Source organism: Stomoxys calcitrans, chromosome 4 (genome assembly GCF_963082655.1).
Source record: "Stomoxys calcitrans chromosome 4, idStoCalc2.1, whole genome shotgun sequence".
NCBI classification, from domain to species: Eukaryota; Metazoa; Arthropoda; class Insecta; order Diptera; family Muscidae; genus Stomoxys; species Stomoxys calcitrans.
The window spans coordinates 31,347,207-31,367,472 of NC_081555.1; the positions used below are offsets into that span (position 1 = coordinate 31,347,207).

At 33.8% G+C, this 20,266-nt stretch overlaps 1 protein-coding gene across 5 annotated transcripts in view; it reads left to right on the plus strand.

Moving 5' to 3' along the window:
* Nucleotides 1-19,798, plus strand: part of LOC106083906 (protein TIS11) — a 103,470-nt gene extending 83,672 nt beyond the window's left edge. For 3 of the 5 annotated variants that reach the window (XM_013247209.2, XM_059368356.1, XM_013247210.2), the window contains exons 2-3: nt 9,261-9,721; nt 12,125-19,798. In XM_013247209.2, coding sequence (XP_013102663.2) covers nt 9,261-9,721; nt 12,125-13,070 — 1,407 coding nt within the window. In that variant the 3' untranslated portion in view covers nt 13,071-19,798. Of the gene's footprint in view, nt 1-8,566; nt 8,681-9,156; nt 9,190-9,260; nt 9,722-12,124 lie in introns of those variants that run through there. The other 2 variants (XM_013247212.2, XM_013247211.2) reach the window with 2 other exon arrangements.
* The last annotated feature ends 468 nt before the right edge of the window (nt 19,799-20,266 follow it).

A 20,266-nucleotide genomic window follows, 5' to 3' on the forward strand; every position in this document is an offset into this window, starting at 1 on the left:
GGATTGACGGAAGCCTACTATTGCCATCTGGACGATCAAGTTACACGGATGGATCAAAGTTAGGGGACAGAGTGGGCCTGGGGTTCTACATTGAGAACCAAGGGACTGAGATCTGTTTTAGACTGCCTGACCATAATACGGTCCTGCAGGCGAGATCCGGGCGATCACGGGATGCGTAACGCGAGGACGGAATCAGTGAAGGCGAACTCCTTGATTTGAGAGATGGGTTTTAAGACAAAATTTGTTTGCAAATTCCAAAACTCCCTAGATGAATATTAAAACCGATTATAACAATATGGAACTCACTCACGGGAATGATATTTAGGGGTAGAGAACGAATCTGCCATCCACATTTGGGGGGTTTAGAATCAGGGGATCGTCTAACCCCCAAAGCCTCGGAAAACTAAAATATATAACCGATAGTGACCATATGGGATATAAATGACAGATTTTTGCTATAAGTGTACGAATCGGTCATAAAATGTAAGGAAGGGACAAGAGTAACTGAAGCCTTACCACATGCAAGAAAACCAAGCGGATATGAGCAGAGATCTGAAGAAAACCCCATTCTGAAGAAAGGAGTAAGAATCTGCGATTCATATTTGGCCAAGATATTTCCGTGTAGGAATTTGTCGTCAAATTTAAGGGACAAGTAACCCACTTCCAAAAGAACCCAGCATAATGCGCTATCTGCACAGCTTAGGATTTTCATATTTCTTAGGCAAAACGGCACTTGAGCAGTAGCAGCTGCTTATTCAGCTAGTTTTCTATTAAATCAAAATTCGCCAAAAATGTCAAAAAAAACAAAACTATTTTAAAAAATTTTTGGTCGATTTTTTTCGAAGAATATGCAATTTCGACAAGGAGCAATATTGGTTTTAAAAAATGTTCCAATTTTTTTTTTTCAAAGTTCTGTGTGTGACACAATTTGTCTGTAATTATCACTTTAACAATAATACAAAAAAAATTATTTTCCACAATTTCTTTTTTTAACAAATTTCTATAACTTTTTGTTTATCATTTTGTTTCGAAATTTAGAACTATTTAACTTAAAGTTGAATACTATCAACAAAGTTTGACAATTCAAGGTCGCAAATGATTTCCTAAAGCATTTTAATTGTTTTTTTGCCAACATGATAATTTAGTTCGTTAAAATTTTACTACAAACAGCGTATCGACCTTAAATGGCATTACTTGAAATCGACGTTTGAACATTCAAACTGAGAGTGGTGTTGCATATTAAACAATACAAAGAAGAAAAGAATAGTCAAAAATATTTACATACGGCCAGCATAATTCTTTGGTTTCCAAAATATATCACAGTGGTTAGGTTCAAAATAATTGCGGAATATATGTTAGAAATATGTGGGAACATACTTTGAAAGCTAATAGCTTAGCAGTTATTGGACATAGGCAGAAAACTATATTTTGTTTGTTAAAGTGGCATATTTTATGTTCTACCGTTTTATATATGTAACAGGTTGCGGAAACATAACCTTGAACTTTTATTTTTGAAATCATAAACATAAGACACAATCAAAGTTAAAAAAAAAAACAAGAATAAAATTATAGAAGTTTATTTTTTCACGGTCCATCATCATTTTAAGACACATCGTTCAATATACTCGATGGGAAAATTATGAACTATAAACAACTGGTCCATATTAATGTTTGGTCGATGGGGTCGATTGTGTACCAAAAACAAGTTTCAACAAATCGATTTATATAATTTAATATGTTAAATAGTTTTACATTATGGTAAAAATGTTATATTACAGTTAACATCTTAATTAAGCAGTTATTCATATCAATATTTTACGGATTTTGTTTCTCTGTAGGTGATTTTTAATATGTTTTGCTACCTTCATAAGTAAATAAAGGTTATTATCGTTAGCAGTAACGGTTATTATCGATATACCGATTTATTGCCTGCATGAAATATGTATAGATTTATTGTACAACAAATCTTCATATCATCTTCTTCTCATCCCTCTCGATAGGAACCTAACTGTATATAATTTGTATAGGTTTCAAAATTACTATTCATTTATAATTTCTTCTCTTATATGTTGTTTATTGATATCGCAAAAAAGATATTTTTTATGTTTACAACATTTTCTAGAGCAATAGTGAAAATTGTGTTAAGAACTAGTTTACATTTGCCAAATGAAAGCGAAAATTTCATTGAAAACTTTTCAAGTCACTTCCATGTGTACGTTGAGTTTTATTGCAATTTAGAACAAGTCTTATCTTTTATTGTCATATTAAGAGCACTTCATTCTTACATTACCATTCAAGTATCGCCATAAACTTCAAACTAAAACACAGCATATGAAGTTTTTATGTAATAAGCAATAGCAGCTGAAAGAAATGATATTCTAATATGTAGTTACACATTCACTTTATGTAAGGTGCAAACGAATGTCGTAGAAACAGGGCTGCCATCTTTTTTTTTAATCTCAAAGAATGTCAATACGGTTAATTTTTTTTTTTTTTTGATGTCGTTTTGTTACACCATCTCAGCTGAAAAATTATTAATTCAGGCGCATAAAAACATATTTTCTTGCAATATAAAGGAAGCTTAGAATAATAAGCATACACACAATGCGATCAAGGGTTGCCGTCTAAATGTTTAGGAAGTAAACAAATTTTGGCAAATTGGTCTGTAATGGGCGGTTAGCAGCACAAACAAATATTTCGTTGCCAAAAAAATGAATTGAGATCAGTGTTGGTAGGTTCCAACCAAAGTTGTTAGGTTTTTATTCCCATGGTAGGTTGGTAGGCAGACCTCAATTTTTGGTAGGTTTTTTTCAACACATAAATAACTGGTTAATTACTGAAAAATCGCCAGGGATGACGCAAAATGAATTCACTTTTGTCGTTTCTGTGTATTCGTTAAGATTGCAGAATAAAACCATGAATGTCGAGGGGCCTAATACAGTTACAAAGGGTCTTACTGCTTAAAATTTCAGCAAAAAGGGCGTAAGTTCTGATTTTGACTGTAATTAATACGAGAGTCAAATCAAGGTAGGGAATGCGTTAATCGGAAAACAGGGCTATATGGCATCAGTATAGAAATATGATCAGATCTGATACATACTCACATGTTGACGGGTCCATGCAACTCCCTGTAAAGTTGGGTATGTACCTCTAGCGAAATTTTCGGTTGCAATCAACAACATTTATGTCACCACTGAAAAATAGTTGCGTAGTTGCAAAATGGCGACAAACAACGATTTATAATTTTGGCCAAATATTTATTATTTTTGGCTAACAAAGTACATAAGTATTAAAATTATACGTTTTTATTTGCAAATCATTTAATTTTATGTTTCATGGGCCTTTTAAAACAAAAATTTTCATACGTAATTGCAAGAAAAAATTCTCTAATGTCTGTTATCTCACCCAGTTACGCAAAGAAAATTTCATTTGAGCTGCGTAACTGCAAGCAAAGTTTTTGGTAACGAAAATTTTGCTTAGGATATGTCTATGCATTTCTTATGGTAACGAAAATTTTGCCAGATGTACATACTGCCCTTAAAGGCGAAAATGGGTAGCAAAAGAGCATTTCTGGGCTCAAACACTTAAATCGGGTGATCGCTTTATCCAAACTTGACACAGTTATACCTTGAAATCGGGATAAAAATTCGACATTTTAACTCAATATTTAATTTCGGGAGATCGATATAAAGGGTGCTAAATCAAGATATACGCCATCTTTGAACATAAGGCTGCAGAGTGATTTCAACAAAAAGACGGTCGGCCATGTCTAAATTCTCTTAAAATAACGACGATCTGGTACTTTGCAGTCTTGAAAACGTATAATTGTCGTGTTCCAAATGAAACTGCAAAATGGCCAACTCTTCGGTGTGTATAAAAACATTTGCATCATATTTGGCTTTTAGAACATTTGGTAGGTTTTGAACGGGTTTGGTAGGATTTTTCTTAAATTTCGGTAGGAAATAATTTTCTTGAGTGGCAACACTGATTGACAATGCGATTAAGGGCTGCCGTCTAACTGTTAAGGAGGCAAACAAACATTTCGTGTGTAATGGGTAGTTCGCAGCACTAACAAAAATTTCGTTGCCAAAAGAAAAGCTAATTGGCCAATCGAATGCATAGCTTTCTGTCACCATGAATTTCGCTTGAGGTGCATACTGGGCCTAGCAAATAAAGATATGCCTTGATCTTGATCAAACAAATGACTAAAAGTCGGTAAGCAGCTCAAACATAATTTTCGTTGCAAATGCTTCCGAAAATTTCACTTGAGGTGCATACTGGGTCTAGCAAGTAAAGATATGTCTTGATCTTAAGGTGGAATTACACGCCATGCGGTAATCAAAGAAATAGCCAGAGGTCGGTAAGCAGCGCAAACATAATTGTCGTTGCATTGCCATATCATAGCGAAATTTTCGGTTTGCTTTGTGATACAGGGTGACATTCTAGTCATTGGAATTTTTTTCGGCTTCACTTAAAAAAAACTAATGTTTTGGTAATTTTTTACACAACGAAACGTAACTATTTGTACATTATGATACTTAATTTGGTAAATGTGTACTCTATCAGTAAAAATGTGTGGTAACTTTGCCAAACTATCGAAAGTGTAGTAACTTTGCCAAGCTATCGAAAATTTCGCGTGGGCTGCGCTTAAATTGTGAATATCACGCACATCGTCAATTGAGCTACAAGAAATTTTTGCCCATCCGAGTTCTTTGCCAGCACTAATCATATGATTTAAAATAGTATGATTTGTCTTAGTTGAAGACAGTATTTTACGTACCAAACTTCTGCTTAATCAGGCACCAATTGAAGCTTCTAGGCGTCTTAGAAGACCAATCGGGAGATTTGTTTATATGGTGGTTATATCAGGTTATTGACCGATTTAGACCGTACTTGATACAGTGGTTGCAAGTCATAACAAGAGACTTCGTGCAAAATTTCAACCAACTTAGATATCAATTACGAATTCCAGGGGCTCAAGATGTCAAATCGGTAAATCCTTTTGAATGGGAGCTATATCAGGTTAATGACCGAATTAAACCGTAATTGGCACAGTTTATCCAATCCGGATAAATATTGCGGCTTACAGAGGCACAAGAAGTCAAATTAGGAGATCGGTTTATATGTTGGCTATTTCCAAACCTGAACCGATATAGCTCATTTACAATCTCAACCGACCAACACAAATAAGAAGTATTTGTGCAAAATTTCAAGCGCTGAACACCTTCGAATGTTAGCGTGATTTCGACAGACGGGCATGGCTAGATCGACTTAAAATGTCAAGACGATCCAGAATATATATACTTAATGGGGTCGCAGATCAATATTTCAAAGTTTTACAATAAGGTGGTGGGTATAAAAAACCTCATTTAGCGAAAAACCCAGAATTGTTTCATCAAGACAATGCACCAGTTCACAAATCCACCATTGTAATAACAAAGATCCATGTATTGAATTCAAAACTCACTAAATTCACGAGATTAAGTTCCCTCGGATTATTCTTTTTTATTTCAAACTTGAAAAAATGGTCCGGCCGATAAAGATTAGTCAGTAATGCAGAGATGGAAGTTGCACTTGATGACTATTTTTAGGAGCTAGACAGTTCTTATTACAAGCAGGGTATTAAAGCTATTGATACCCTGTTTGGGAAATGTGTATCAAGCTAAAAGGAGATTATGTTGAGAATTAATGGAAAAATTTCCAAAGTTTGTTGTGCTTTCTTTGTTAAGTCGGCTACTTTTGGGATCGCCCTTGTTCCACTAGCAAGTGTCATACAGCGGCCGAATAACCGCATGCGTGATCGAGTGTGATTTCGTATCGAATAAAATTTCAACTCGTATTTAATGGAAGTTATACCACTGAAATACATATTGTTATGTCAAAGTTTTTATAAATAACGATCTATTTAAACACTCGTGTTCTTGCAAATGCAAATTTTTTGCAAATTTCTCACATATCAATGAGTGCAGTCCGATTCAAGTTTATGCCTAATGATAAGGGGCCTGCCACCTCTTTGGAGAGAAGTTTTACATGGCATAGTACCTCACAAATGTTGCCATCATTAGGAGGGGAAAACCACCACAGAATATGTTCACATATGCTCTAATTCGGCCCTAATTCTGGTTATATATCCAGTCTTAGAAAAGATCTCACAGATGCAATCTCCTTTTTGTTTTCGTAATAGATCAATTTTTTGGTACATCAGCCGTTAGGGATGTCATGGTATGTTTTTACACACAGTGTGGTCAACTAAAGAAATAATTCTATTGTGAATGAAAAATTCATATTTTTATTTCAATTACATATGCAAATACTTGTAATTGTTTTTCATTTGCTACGCCAGACATATTTGGCAAGTTGGTTTTCTTGAACGAATTTTTCCAAAATGCCCAGTTTTTTTATTTGAAATGTTTTGTAAGTTTGGCAACGTCGTTATCTTTTGTTAAATTGTTTAAATTTCACTGGATAGCTTTTGTGCGTTTTACTGGTTGTTCTTGCGTCTTGCGTTCCAAACCAATAATGAAATAAAACAGTTAATTTTTGTTTTAGCCAAACCTAGTTATTTCGTTTCTTTTTCTTCTTATTGGGCTCATTCATTCTTACTAAAAATACATCTTCCGGAGAACTTAGGAAATGAAATTAATGATGAAGAATATACGTTTGAAGCTTTAAGCCAGTCTAACTAGTTTCTTATTCATTATTGTTTCTAAATGAGTTGTAGTGTTGTAAAAAAAAAACACATGCGCGGCCGCTAAGCTTCACTTCATTTGTCATTCAATTATCTCCCCCTCGTATTATTGGTTGTTTCAATTACTTTGCGTACTATAATATTTGCACATCGTGTGCTCGAGGTAATTCAGTTGGTAGCTTCTATTTTATTGCCAGTGTTGCCATCGTGTAATTTTTTGACGATATTAAACCGGATAGATATTTGCTCATAATATTTAAAATTACATACATATATTATAAAAAATTTAACTTAATTTCTAATAAATTAAATTATAACAAATCTAATATCGAACAAAAAAAAAATTTACTAAAATGTTTTTGATTAAATTGAAAAAGAAAAATTAATAATAATTATTTCAAAATATGAATTTAATTTTTCCTGTTGAAATTTATTTTTTAATATAGGCTGTGTTTTATTTTAGTACTCTATACAAGCCGTAAAGGATAGAAATAAAACGCAAATGATGCCTTAAATTGTATCCTGCCATTCACAATAGAGGCGTTTATGCAGGTGGCCACACTTAACTGTGAAAAACATATCATGGCAATCCTGAAGATATGCTCTACGTAACGTTGGTGCAATGCTATCTTGTTTCATACGTCACTTTATTGATATAAACGCATTTGAAGTTTGCAATATACATTGAAATAGGGCATATTTACACCTAAAAACTCGAAAATGTCGTATGGAACAAAATTGCATTAAACCAACGATTGTACTCCACTGGTAATTTATCTAGAACTTGATTGTACTGGATACGAGTAGATGTCTTTAGTCTCGCCAGGATTCGAACCCAGGCGTTCAGCGTCATAGGCGGACATGCTAATCTCTGCGCTACGGTGGCCTCCTTTTTGCATTTAAAACCTTTATTAATACCTCCTTTTTACGAAAATACAGGAAATGATTATAAGTTGATGGCAAACGTTTACGAAAACTTGCAGGAAATAGAAGTTCTTACTTAGAAAAATTCGCAAATTTTTGACAAAAGTCGACTTTTTGCAAAAATAAGCCGAAAAGCCGACTTTTGCTATTTTGATAAAGATTGGAAATCTAAAAGTCGACTTTTGGTACCAACTTGGGATCACTAGGCTGTAGTCAAAGGTCTGTTTGTGACTGCTTGTTCGATTTATTTAAAGAAAATCTTTAGCCGAAAATTATTTTGTCAAGGGTGGCAACGCTCCTCATTTCTTTTTGAACAGCAAACTAATTGCTTAGTAATTGTTGTTCTTACGTAGCAGTAGAACTTGTCGAGTTGTGGATGTTGTATGAGGTGGGGATAGCATATAAAAAAAAGAATAACACCAAAAAAACTCAACTCATACGATCAACAAATATTACCGGATTTATTTTAAGCTGCTCGCTTCAAACAACATCATAGCTTAAAGCTAAAGGTTGTCAGCCAACAATAAAAACAACAGAAAAAACAAAAATTGGTTAACATTTGTACTGCTGCTATACGGCCAATTGGTTGTGTTTAGCTATTGATAGTGGGGATGGTGTGTTGTTGGACTCGCTTGTTGTTCACATTTACGGATGATGAGAGATGATGACGATATTTTGAGTCTTTATTCACATATGACGCCGACGATCAGCACAGTTTGGTTGACTGAAAATTCGTCCATCGTGCTTTTGGGTCTGGTCGGTATGAAACGACGTTGGTTTGTTTGGGAAAGAGCACGATGTGCTATGCTGAGCTGTGTTTTGCAGTGTCGTGCCTGTTTATGTGTTTGATGGACGGGTTTTTACGTAGATTTTGGTAAATGTGTATTGGTGGTTTGAACTTGAGCTCTATACATAATTGGTATGTTGCATAACATTATTACAGCATCGAAAGACAAACTGACAATCAGCCAGTGAGTGAGCCAGCCAGCCAGCTTAGCTAGACTGAGAGACCGACCCAGCAGCACCAGCTACAAACAATGAGCCAAGCGGCAAACACCCCACCAACAGGTAATTTATTTTTGTTGCTGCCGTTCAAACCAAGTAGAAGAAGAAGTACTCTTGTTTATTTTTCTTCTTCTTTTTTGTGGCTTTGTTTTGGTGGCTGGTCGATGGATGGATGGATTATCATTGACAACTTGTGGTGAACAAATGAGAGTGTCGGTGAAGTGTGTTTGCTATAGTGCCATTGTTACGCATTTAGGATTTTGTGAATTTTGGGGTTTTGCCATTTTTTTCTTCTCGTGTTGTTTGTTTCTTTCTCATTTGGCGATTGAACGATGCGGCATCTCTGCCTGCTCACTTAGTTCGATTCGTTTGTTATGTGTTATTGGGAGCAGCGGTTAGTTCTTCAACGTTAATACCTTTTATCGCACTCGCATTGGGAGTGCTGTAGTAGTGCGGTGGATCTGCTGGTGACTATCAAATGTTGTGCGTGTGGGTCTGGATTGATTTTTAATTTGCTTTTTGTTACTCAATTGAAGGCCGGCTAAAAATTTGAAATGTCGCCGCATCAAGAAGTAGGGATACTTTGTTTTATTTTCAAACCGATAATTGATTTTGTTTCTATTTCTCTTTTCTTTTGTTTCAGAATAAAAACATTGATAAACCTCTTCAGAATCATCATAATCATCATATGTCTAATGGACATATAAATGGCGGCAGCTCATTGTCCGAACTCAACATCATGGATATTAACTGTTCAAACAACTCCTCAATGGATCATATGGACCAAATGGATCAGTTGCAACAACAAATTCAACACAATTCCACCACATCGAACACAAATGCTCAAACTAAAGCGCTCAATCATCAATATCGCATTCATGCCGCTTTGACTCGCACCATCTCTACGCCCCAGCCGCAAATCAAACCACCACATCATCTAAGTACATTGCAACAGCATCAAACACAAGCACAGTCACAACAGCAACATGATCCGAATGTGGCAATGGTGAATACCCTAATTGAGAATTTGGGCAACATAAATCTACATAGGAAGCTGGAAAGAACACAATCGGAGCCATTGCCGCAACAGGTTAATGCATCAAGGTAAGTAGCAAGACTCATTTACATGTGGATGCAGCATTCATTTCAAACTAGGCATTATAAGTATGTTGTATGAAAAAACTTTAAAGCTGGGGTGAGCACCATAAACCTATTTGCAATTACATATTTCCAAATCCATGAACTTGCATTGAATTATTTTCTTGTGTACATTCACAATAATGTGCAATAGTGTGCGTGTTTTTGCCCATCACTGATTTAAAGTCTTAAACCGTTCCCTTACGGGATGTGGGGGGAATTTGGGTTAATTAATCTGAAGGTTATAATTTTAAACATGTGTATGAATGTATGTATGCGTTCGAACACATTGACGATCCAACAGAAAATCGAATTTACTTCAAGGCCATAACACACAGTGGCATGATGTTAAAAAAAAATTACGAAATAGTTGAAATCACTTAACTGAAATATGACGCTTTTGAGAAAAATTAAATAAAACAAATAACACTTCTCCCAATGTGTCAGGTTTCACCGGGGGTACATTGTATCTCCTGCTGAAAATACCAACTACTTCTTTAGACGGATTTACGCCTAAACAATTTTCTTCTGGTAATTCCCACGTCGTGGGGATCGAATCTTCTGGTAGTTGCTACCTAAAAAGTCAGAAAAGTCTTTGAAGATTCGCAAGGACGAATAGCAAATGAGAAGATTTATTAAATATTCTTCTGTGGGTTGCACATTATTCGCTTAAAAGATTTGAAAATGTCTATTGAGATTAGTCTGTTAATCGCAAAACGTAACACCTGCTATGCGGCACGGGAGAGCTGTGAGCACCACACAGGCTCAAACATTGGGCTCCAATTTGAGTGGTGTTCATTGCTGTCACGAGAAGCTTAACCGCGAGCTACCGGGCGCGTCCACAGGTTGCGGATAGTGGACTGCTCCAATCGTAGTAGCTGCAAAGGCAGTCGCAGGCAACCAGCGGTATCGGGCGGAGAGTCTCAGTGAGAGGCCGGGCGGGACCGGCTCTCGCACAAATACTGAGTGCCTATGATGCTCGATATGACAGAGCAAGTTATTGGCGCCTTTAAATAACCAATGACCACTCTGTTCCAGCGGCGATCGGTCCTTTCACCGGAACGAGCTTGCTCACCTACATGACTTTGACGAGTATCGTCACCTCTACATGACAATGTGGAACAACAACCGCTAAAAAATCTTGAATGAGAGTTCTGTTGTAGAATTTGTCGAGAAGATTTTATTTATCGAGCGTACGAACGCTCTTCCAAAGTAATGGAGACATACACGACCTTTAGGTAGCCCTCAACTGCGATGATGGGCACTCTAACACAATTGATAGTACTGGATTGTGTTTGTATGAGCGGCAGTATGGATGTTTTATAAAACCAGAAAATCAACTATGTGAAGTAGTTGTGCAGAATAACAACAATGGTTCAATCCGGGATTCACTGAATCACTTTTAATCGGTTTATTATTAGGATAATAAAACATGTTGAGAGAACTTGTTGTCTTGGTATACGCGGGACGATGGGGACCACGCCCACCAGCACACTGGTAGGAGGGATTCAAGAGACTTTAGGCGATGGGAAAATGGACAGAGGTAGAAGCAGGTCATACCAGCCCGCGGTATAATCGAGGCGACAATAGAAAAACTAAGGAATTGAAGAGGTCTCGGATTAAATACCTGAGACGACACCTGAGGTGCCTGCGGCATAGTCTTGTACGGATCAAAGCTAGAGGACATAATGAGCCTGAAGGTCTACATTTATCACCCGGGGACTAAGCTCTGTTTCCCACTGCCTAACCGTAATACGGTCCTGCAAGAGGAGATCCGCCCGATCGCGCAATGCGTTAGGTGGTACTTTTAGTGTTAACCGAGAACGTCGAGTGTGAACATCTTTACGGATAGTAAACTGGGCTGAGTTACAAACGGTACGGTAAAATCTGGAACAGTCAGAAGGAGATTGAATTGGTAGGATATCAGCATAGATTTCGGTATGATATGGTAGCACATAGGATAACGAGCGTACTAATGGAGAATAGGTGAAAGCTTATTCGCCGATTTTTTGGAATCAATCACGACGTAAATCGAGGTATTACTGTACATCACAATACGACATTGTTGTGTAGGCTATTGCACAAACAGTTAGGCGGCAAAGATTGTTTTTCGTTCTAATCTGATGAATGAGTTCAAACTCATATGAATCGAAATGTTGCCTTTTCCAAATGTAATGGAAATCAAATATATTTTCTTATCGCCAAACGTATGTAGGAATAGTTCCGTAAAGCTACGTTGTGAACAAATCGAGGTGGTGACCCAAATATGTTTGACTTGGAATGAACTATACATGCATTAACATCGAATGATTACTTTTTTACTTATTTGAATTTTTTTATTTCTTATTTGCTTCGTTTTTTCTTTTCAAGGTACAAAACTGAACTTTGTCGCCCCTTTGAAGAAGCAGGCGAATGCAAGTATGGTGAAAAGTGCCAGTTCGCTCATGGCTATCATGAATTGCGTAACCTACAGAGACATCCCAAGTACAAAACGGAATATTGTCGCACTTTCCATAGCGTGGGCTTTTGCCCCTATGGACCACGTTGCCATTTTGTGCACAACGCTGATGAAGCGCGAGCTCTTCAACAGCAGCAACAACAGCAGCAGCAGCAACAACAACAACAACAGCAACAATTTCAACAACCACAACAACAAACTAAATTACAAAATCATTCCAATTATTATATAAACAACCCCTTGAGTGCCAAATCTAGTCTCAATGGAGGAGCAGTAGCAACAGCAGCAGCAGCCGGCGGTATCAATCATTCCCTACCGCTAAGTCCTCCCTTGAGCATGTCCACCGGCTCCGATCGCGAATCACCAACTGGCTCATTGTCACTTTCGCCCACAAGTTCCATGACAAATTTCACATTTGGTGAACAAATCAGTCCAGCAAATTCCGTGTTTCAAATAAGCTTCAATTATGGGAGTACACCACCCGATAGTCCCAATGAACCCATGTCGCCAGTGAACACACCACCACCCACCCATATCTTGGGTGCCATATATAGTAAGCCGTTGGTGTCCAATAACACCAATGGTAGCGGTGGTCAGGTTGTTGCTGCCGCTGCCAGCTCCTCGATTGCACCACCCTGCAAACAATTGTTGCAGAAAAGTTCCAGCTCTCCCATAGCGATTCTGAGGAACCCTAATGCCGGCGTTGGTGTTGGCAGTGGTGCCACCAAAACTACTACTCCTACCAAAGTCAACTCTGTGTCATCGTTGAATGGTGCTGTGGCAGCCGATGAGGCACGTTTACCTGTGTTCAATCGCATTAGCTCAGTAGCAGATACATTTCCCCATGTAGCTTTATAAACATCTCTGTAATATAGTAGTTTAATTTGATCATATGCATACTTTCAAACATATATGTAACAAAGAACATAACGCGTGCGCAAACCTGCTTGCGCGTTGACCCAGCAACTTACCAACAAGCGACAAAGAAAAAATCTCAATAATTTCACACCCCCACACGACGCATACAAATATTTAATTGAAACCAGAGACAATTAAAAATTCTAGTTTTTTTTCTTTATGCATATTAATATTAACGAAAACAAAAAATCTTTTATGTGTAATTAATTATAAAATAACTACTTTTTTACTTTTTTATGCTATCATCTCTATTTTTTAATGTTTTTATCCATATGCATATATATTTTACACAGACACCCCTATCTATATCTATCAATCTAACTTTTATATACATCTACATATTTTGTTATTTAACAACACAATTCATTTATTTAAACAACAACAACCAGTACAGACAGAACTAACCACCAAACAACTAACCGACAACCATTTAACAACAATCAGCATAGACGTACAGACAGCAGACAGAGACAGACAGCAAATAACTAAAAAAAATCATTAATTTATATACATATCTATAAAACAAAAACAAAACTGATATTTGCATATGCACACTTATAAAAGAAACAACAACGACAAACTGCTAAAAAATGTACTAAATTATTGAAACTATTATTGATGAAAAATGTTAAGCTGTTTTGTTTTTGCTCTGCAAAGTAGCTTTTGATATTTATCATGCGATAACATGGGGAGCACTTGCATATTGCTGCTCCATATAAATACCTAGTATTTAAAAAAATTTGTAACGGTATAATGCTTGGTTTGTTTGTTTGTCTTTCCATGTTGCGTCTATACGTGCTATCGGCTGGCGTCACATGAAATCGATAACATTTTTAGCACTATGCCATACAAAGGCGTGTTATCGTTTTCACATGTAATCGAAAGCAAAGTTACATTGCAGTGCAAAACTAAGACAACTACTCTGTTATAACTATTATGCAAACATTAACATTCATACAACATATTATAGAAAAATATCCATACAAACAACATTGTATATGTAAACATGTATACACAAGCACACGCAACATTTTAACTTTATATATACATATTACTTATTATAATTATTTAAAACAAAAAAAAAACGCAACAATTTGATTATTTATCTCAAAAGGAAAAAAAAACAAGAAAACACACTACTATTATAATTATATACTATTATTATATTTACTATTTATAATTTATATCTATATATATATATACATACACATATTTAATTTTACACATAATTATCCATAAAAGTGGATATGACTTTTTTTGAAAAAACATATACCTATTTTTAAACAAATTATTTAAAAGAAAAACAAAACCAACATAAATACACAATGTAAATGTAAAACTTCTGGCTGGGTTGCTTTATGATCTAAACGATGTAAAAAAGAAAAAACAAAAAAATGTTTGCATTTATTAAAATTAATCTTTTTATTTATTTTTTTTTTTCTTCCTTCTTAACTTATTTCTTAGACAAACAAAATTTTGTAACTTAACAAAAAAGCGTTAAAGAAAAGACATTCAAACAAAAAAAAAGACCAGAGAATATAAGATCTTGAAAAGAAAAGCAAAAAAAAAAAAACAAATTTTAAGACAAATCATTAGATGTTTTCAAAAAAGCAATGGAGTGATATTTTTCAAAAAAACAAAAACTCACAAAACTAAATGCCTAAATAAAATAAGCACACATATTAACAGACTTTAAAAAGAGAGTGAGAGAGAGAGAGAAAAAAAAAAACAAACAACGAGTTGTTAAAATATCAAAAGAAATAGTTGTCATATTGTGCCAAAATTATAACAGAAACAGTTTATTTCCTCCCTCATATCCCTCAAACAAGAATTCACTAAGGGAAACATCTTATTTTAATAACATTTACCAACACTAAGGAGGGAAATATTAGTTGTCTCCATTTCCATCATACCAGGAACATGAATATTTTAAGAGTTAAAAAAAAACACCACATTGAAAAGAAAAAGTATGGCTAAATTACCGCAAACTTCATTTCTGAATACTGAACACTTCAAATTGTTTTAAAATCGAGCTTAACATTAAGGGCCCGTTTTTTTTTAAAAAGCTTAATGAAGCCTTATAATCAGTTTACACATCATGATACTTGGTCATTGTAATAATATTGGTGAAATGCGTCACATGGCCGAAAAATCTAAATCATTTGATTTTTTCAATGACTGTCGTCTATCGATTACCATTTACACAGAAATGTGTAATCATTAATTGACAGCTGTTGAAAAATATGTTCTGGCCAAAATCAAATTATAAAAAGAGAAGAAAAGTTTGGAAAGTAAAATAAAATCAAAGAAAAGAAAAAAATCTATACAGATGATGAGTACGATCATGATGTGACGCATAAACTGCCAATTATTATAGGTTTATTTAACAATTCTATAAGGGAACTCTCTCCAAGAAATCAATTCCGATTCTACATTAAGTTTTGTATATAACGGTATAAGAACACATTGTTCGAGAATTATAAAAGGTGATGAAATGTTAAGGGCCGATGTTGAATGTCAAACCACCATATGAAATGTCAAATTTTTTCTTTCTGAATTTCAGACTAACTCAATTTAAACCATGTAAGGATACACAATTGAGCAATGCGTTTAAGCTTTTCAAAATCAACATCTTCGCTTTAAATGTAACCACCCTTTATATAGCAGATAGTTAAAGCATATTTTGCCCAATAAGGGTATAGTCTGAGAAACTTTTGAGAGCTTTTGGGTTTGATGTTAACCAGAATGCTTTTTATCATCTTATTTATTTATTGGATCACTAGTAGGCGGCAAATGGGTTTGCCTATGCATTCGAACAGGGTAGCAGCTCGTTCTATCGTTGTGTAACCAAAGGGGCAATTTGATACTTTTTATAAAGGTTTGCCCATTTTAGTGACCCTTTTTTGACAAATTATAGCTCGAGTAAGGAAATGCAATTTGGATTGTCATAAAGTGGATGAATGAAACTAGTTAAAAATATTTTGCCGTCATATAAGGTCATGTTTTGTAGAAAATTGGCTTGTCGAAAACCAGCTGTAAAAATTGCTCAAAAATTCTAAAAAAATATATATGAATGAGATTTCTGGAAATCGTTCTAGTATCTTTTAGCATTTAATGGTTTCTGTATTATAAAAAACATGGCGATAAGCTTACCACTTTTGGGAAAAGTTGCGATTTTATGTGAAAGTCAACAAAATCCACTTTTCTTCGCTAAATTGTCATAAAATATTAAGTAAACGTTTGGTTTTTTGTTTTTGTAAACAATTTGTGGCTGGGATAATAAAAAAAATTTATTTGTTTAAAATTTTTTGAAAAAATTAAAATTTCTTTTTTTAATATTTAATTTTTTTAACTTAAGATTTTAAGATTTATATTTCAATTATTTTTGTTTTTTTTTTTTCAATTTAAATACAATTTTTTCAAGCTTTAAAAAAGTATTTTTGGTAAAAAATAATTAAATTAAAAATTCTTCAATTTTTTATATTTAAAAAAAATTTAACAAAATGCTACCTCAACATAATTAGCCAAAATAATCAATATATTAAATTTCTCAATCGAGGGTCTGGCGTTATAATGGTTTAAGAAAACCTTTCAAAATTCTATTTGCATAGAAAATTTCTTAATTATATATATATATTTTAATATTACTTTTTTTAATCCCTTAACTTCTGACCCTTGATTTCCTTTTAATTATTTAAAGCATTTATGTTGGCTTAGTATTTTTTTTAAATACTGAAAAAAATTAAAGCAAAGCAAAGGAAAGTTGTCTGTAGCCCAAAATAGTAGGCCTATCGTCCTTAATGTTTTTTTTTTTCTAATATCTAACCCTCAAAAACTACAAGAAAACTCGAAGTTTCCAGAACTTTACACTTGCAAGAATTTTAAAAAGATTTTTTATTTGAATTTTGGAGCTTTGCAAAATTGCTAACTTTTACCAAGAAAATAACCTTATAGGACAAGACATAAATTTGTTTAACTAGTTTCATTCGTCCTATTGCAAAGCCACTTTCCCAACTTGAGCTAGAATTTTGCCTAATCGGCGTTAATGGGATAATTATTATCTTTTTATTTTTACTTAATCATTTTGGTAAAATTTTGAAAAATATTATGTTTTGTGACCCTTTACTTAAAAAATGCATTTTCCCCTTTTTGCAAAGTTCTGAACGGTAACCCAGCAGGGTAACCAAATTATTATGCTCATACGCCTAAAATAGCCTTTTTTTGTATGGTTTATTTAATCGATGGCAATATTTAAAAATTAAACCTGTTTTCATATGTATCTATTTCGCCGCCAAATTGCCAGTTGAGTGGCAATACCTCACATTTTTTCCAAAACTACAAAACAAACTGTGGTAACAAGAAAAAAAGCCGTTATATCTTGAGTAGTGATGGACATTCTAACACATAGGCCCAGTATTGTCAAGCCCATGGGCTAATGTTCTTTTGCACGTGTACAAAAGTGTGTGTGTGTATGTATTTGCTCATCACTGATCTGGAGCCATCAACGGCCCCGAACTTAGTTGCAGTGAAAACTGTATTGGGTTGCTTGAGAGAGCAAAATTTTTGAAATTGTCTGTGAAACATTCTCAGTATCTCATTTACCTTAGTTGTTGTTGCGCATAAGTATGAATTGGCAATATTCAAAAAATGAACTTGTTTTCATATGTCCCTATTTTGCCGCCAAATTGCCAGTTGAGTAGCAATACCTTAGATTTTTTCCAAAACAACAAAACAAACTGTGGTAACAAGAAAAAAGAGCAGTGATGGGGACTAACACATAGGCCCAGCATTGTCAAGCCCATGAGCTAATGTTCTTGTGTGTGGTGTGTGTGTATTTGCTCATCATTGATCTGAAGCCATCAACGCCCCCACTCAGTTATAGTGAAAATTGTATGGGTTTGCTTGAGAGAGCAAAATTTTTAAAATTGTCTATGAAACATTCTCACTCTCTCATTTACCTTAGTGGTTGTTGCGCATAAGTATGCATTGCAATCGCAAAGCCCATCACAAGACATATTGGTTGGCCGAAATTTCTTGTTTGTATAGGTAATTTTGTATACTTTTCACAGCATATGAATGGGGAAACCCTTTAATGATGAGTACACAAATAAGAACCTCTTTCATAAGCTTGGTATATGTATTTTAAAATAAGAAAACAGCTGATTTGTATACCTCAAGCGGACAAAAGGTATTTGTACAAGGGCAACTTAGCTTTGGTAGAAACAATGAGTTGTTTAAATTCTTAAAATATTCTTTTCCAGTATCTGGTATGACTGTGGTGGACTACATCATATTTAGTTTCTGTAACCTCCCGTTATATACACCAACGAAAACAACATTGTAAATTTTGGGCCTTTGTCTCGCTATCTAATGAAAGCATTGTTAACAATTAAGACTTTGGCCAGTTAATCTGCAATATTTCCTTAAAGCCTTGGACTGGAAATTCACACCATACATGCCCAAATGAAAGTACTTTTTAATGAATATGCCTTATATACATTAATATTTATAATATTAAAAATAAAATACCTCTGAACATTTAAAATTAATTTTCTATATATATTTTTTTTAATTTAATTATTTAATTAAAAATTGTTTTTTTGTTTTGCTATATGACAAACTTGATAATAATAATAAAAAAAAAGATTTTTATGAACAATTTCGTATGAGACTTCTTAGGTGCGTACAGAGTCAATTGCTTACTATTATTTTCGCTTGTTTTTATAAAAAAAAATTGTAATTTTTAAAATTTCTAAACTAAAGTTGGAATAAAGAAAACCACAAATCATGATGTATATAAACAAATCAAATGAAATTGAGAATAAAAATAGAAATCTGTAACGAAGAAAAAGAACACAAACAAAAACATATGTAATTTAAAACAAAAACCTTAATTTAAATGAAAGAATAATTTATTTTTTTATTAACTAAATTATATAAATCACACACAACCACAAACAAATACATATACAAAATATTATATATGTACGTTATTATATATATATTACACTATTTTCTATAAATTTAGAATAAAAACAATGGCAATTATTTAAAGAATGAGTTTATTTTTTTTTATAAAACATACAATTTGTCCTTTCCGTTTTTATTTTATATTTTAAATTGAGCAAAGTTTCATTTTTTTTAATTTTCTATTTCCAGCATTCACATTTCATCTAAATTAAATATTTACTTTAGTAATATTTTTTTTTAAATCATATGTCTTAGTCTATTATATTTAAAAGTAGAGGAAAACATGTATACAACAATAAGAAAAAACCAATAATTTGTCATTGAAAAATTCTCAAGTGCCTTAATAATGTTTTATTATTATTATTTTTTTTTAATTATTATTATTATTAACTATTTATATGTAATTTAATTTGATTGGTTTAATTGAATATTATTTTGTTTTTATTTTTACAATTTACCTTTTTTAGTTATTTAAATGGATTTAGTCTTCCCCACTCTAATTTTTATTATATTATATTTCTAATTTATATTTGTATTTTTTTCTCCCTTGACATAGTAATACAATACGCGCCAGTTCGAGATAAGTCGTCAGTAGTCTTTACTATGCACTGTGTTTAAAAATACAAAATAAAAAAAAATACGAACTATGCTTCCATTTTACATATTTTTACAAATAAAATCGAAACATTGAAACGTAATTGTGCTTTTGAATAAAAATTACTTATTTTTCTTATATAAAAAATCATGTTTTTATTTTCATTCTTTATAGATGAATAAGCTTAAAAGGTTTGATATATCACTAAAGACGCTATGTAGATGTCATATGACTATTACTTTTTGTATTCACATGTAATTGAAAATGTTTGTCAAAATTGTCAATTCATATACCACTTTGCTATCACACCTGTATGTTATTTTCGTAAAACATAACCTAAAAATTTAAGCAAAGCTGTTATTTTATACGAAGTAATTGTTAAATTTGTGAGAAAACTGGTTAAATCATAAATTTGTGAGAAAAATTTAATTTGGGGTTGCTTTCATTCGACTGACAACAAAATCAGCTGATTTCTTTATGTTCTTGTCAGAAGAAGACGGCTTGCCAGGATACGTCACTAAGGAGATCAGGGGATGCAGTGGAAATGTCCGGCAAGCTGCTACACCTCCTC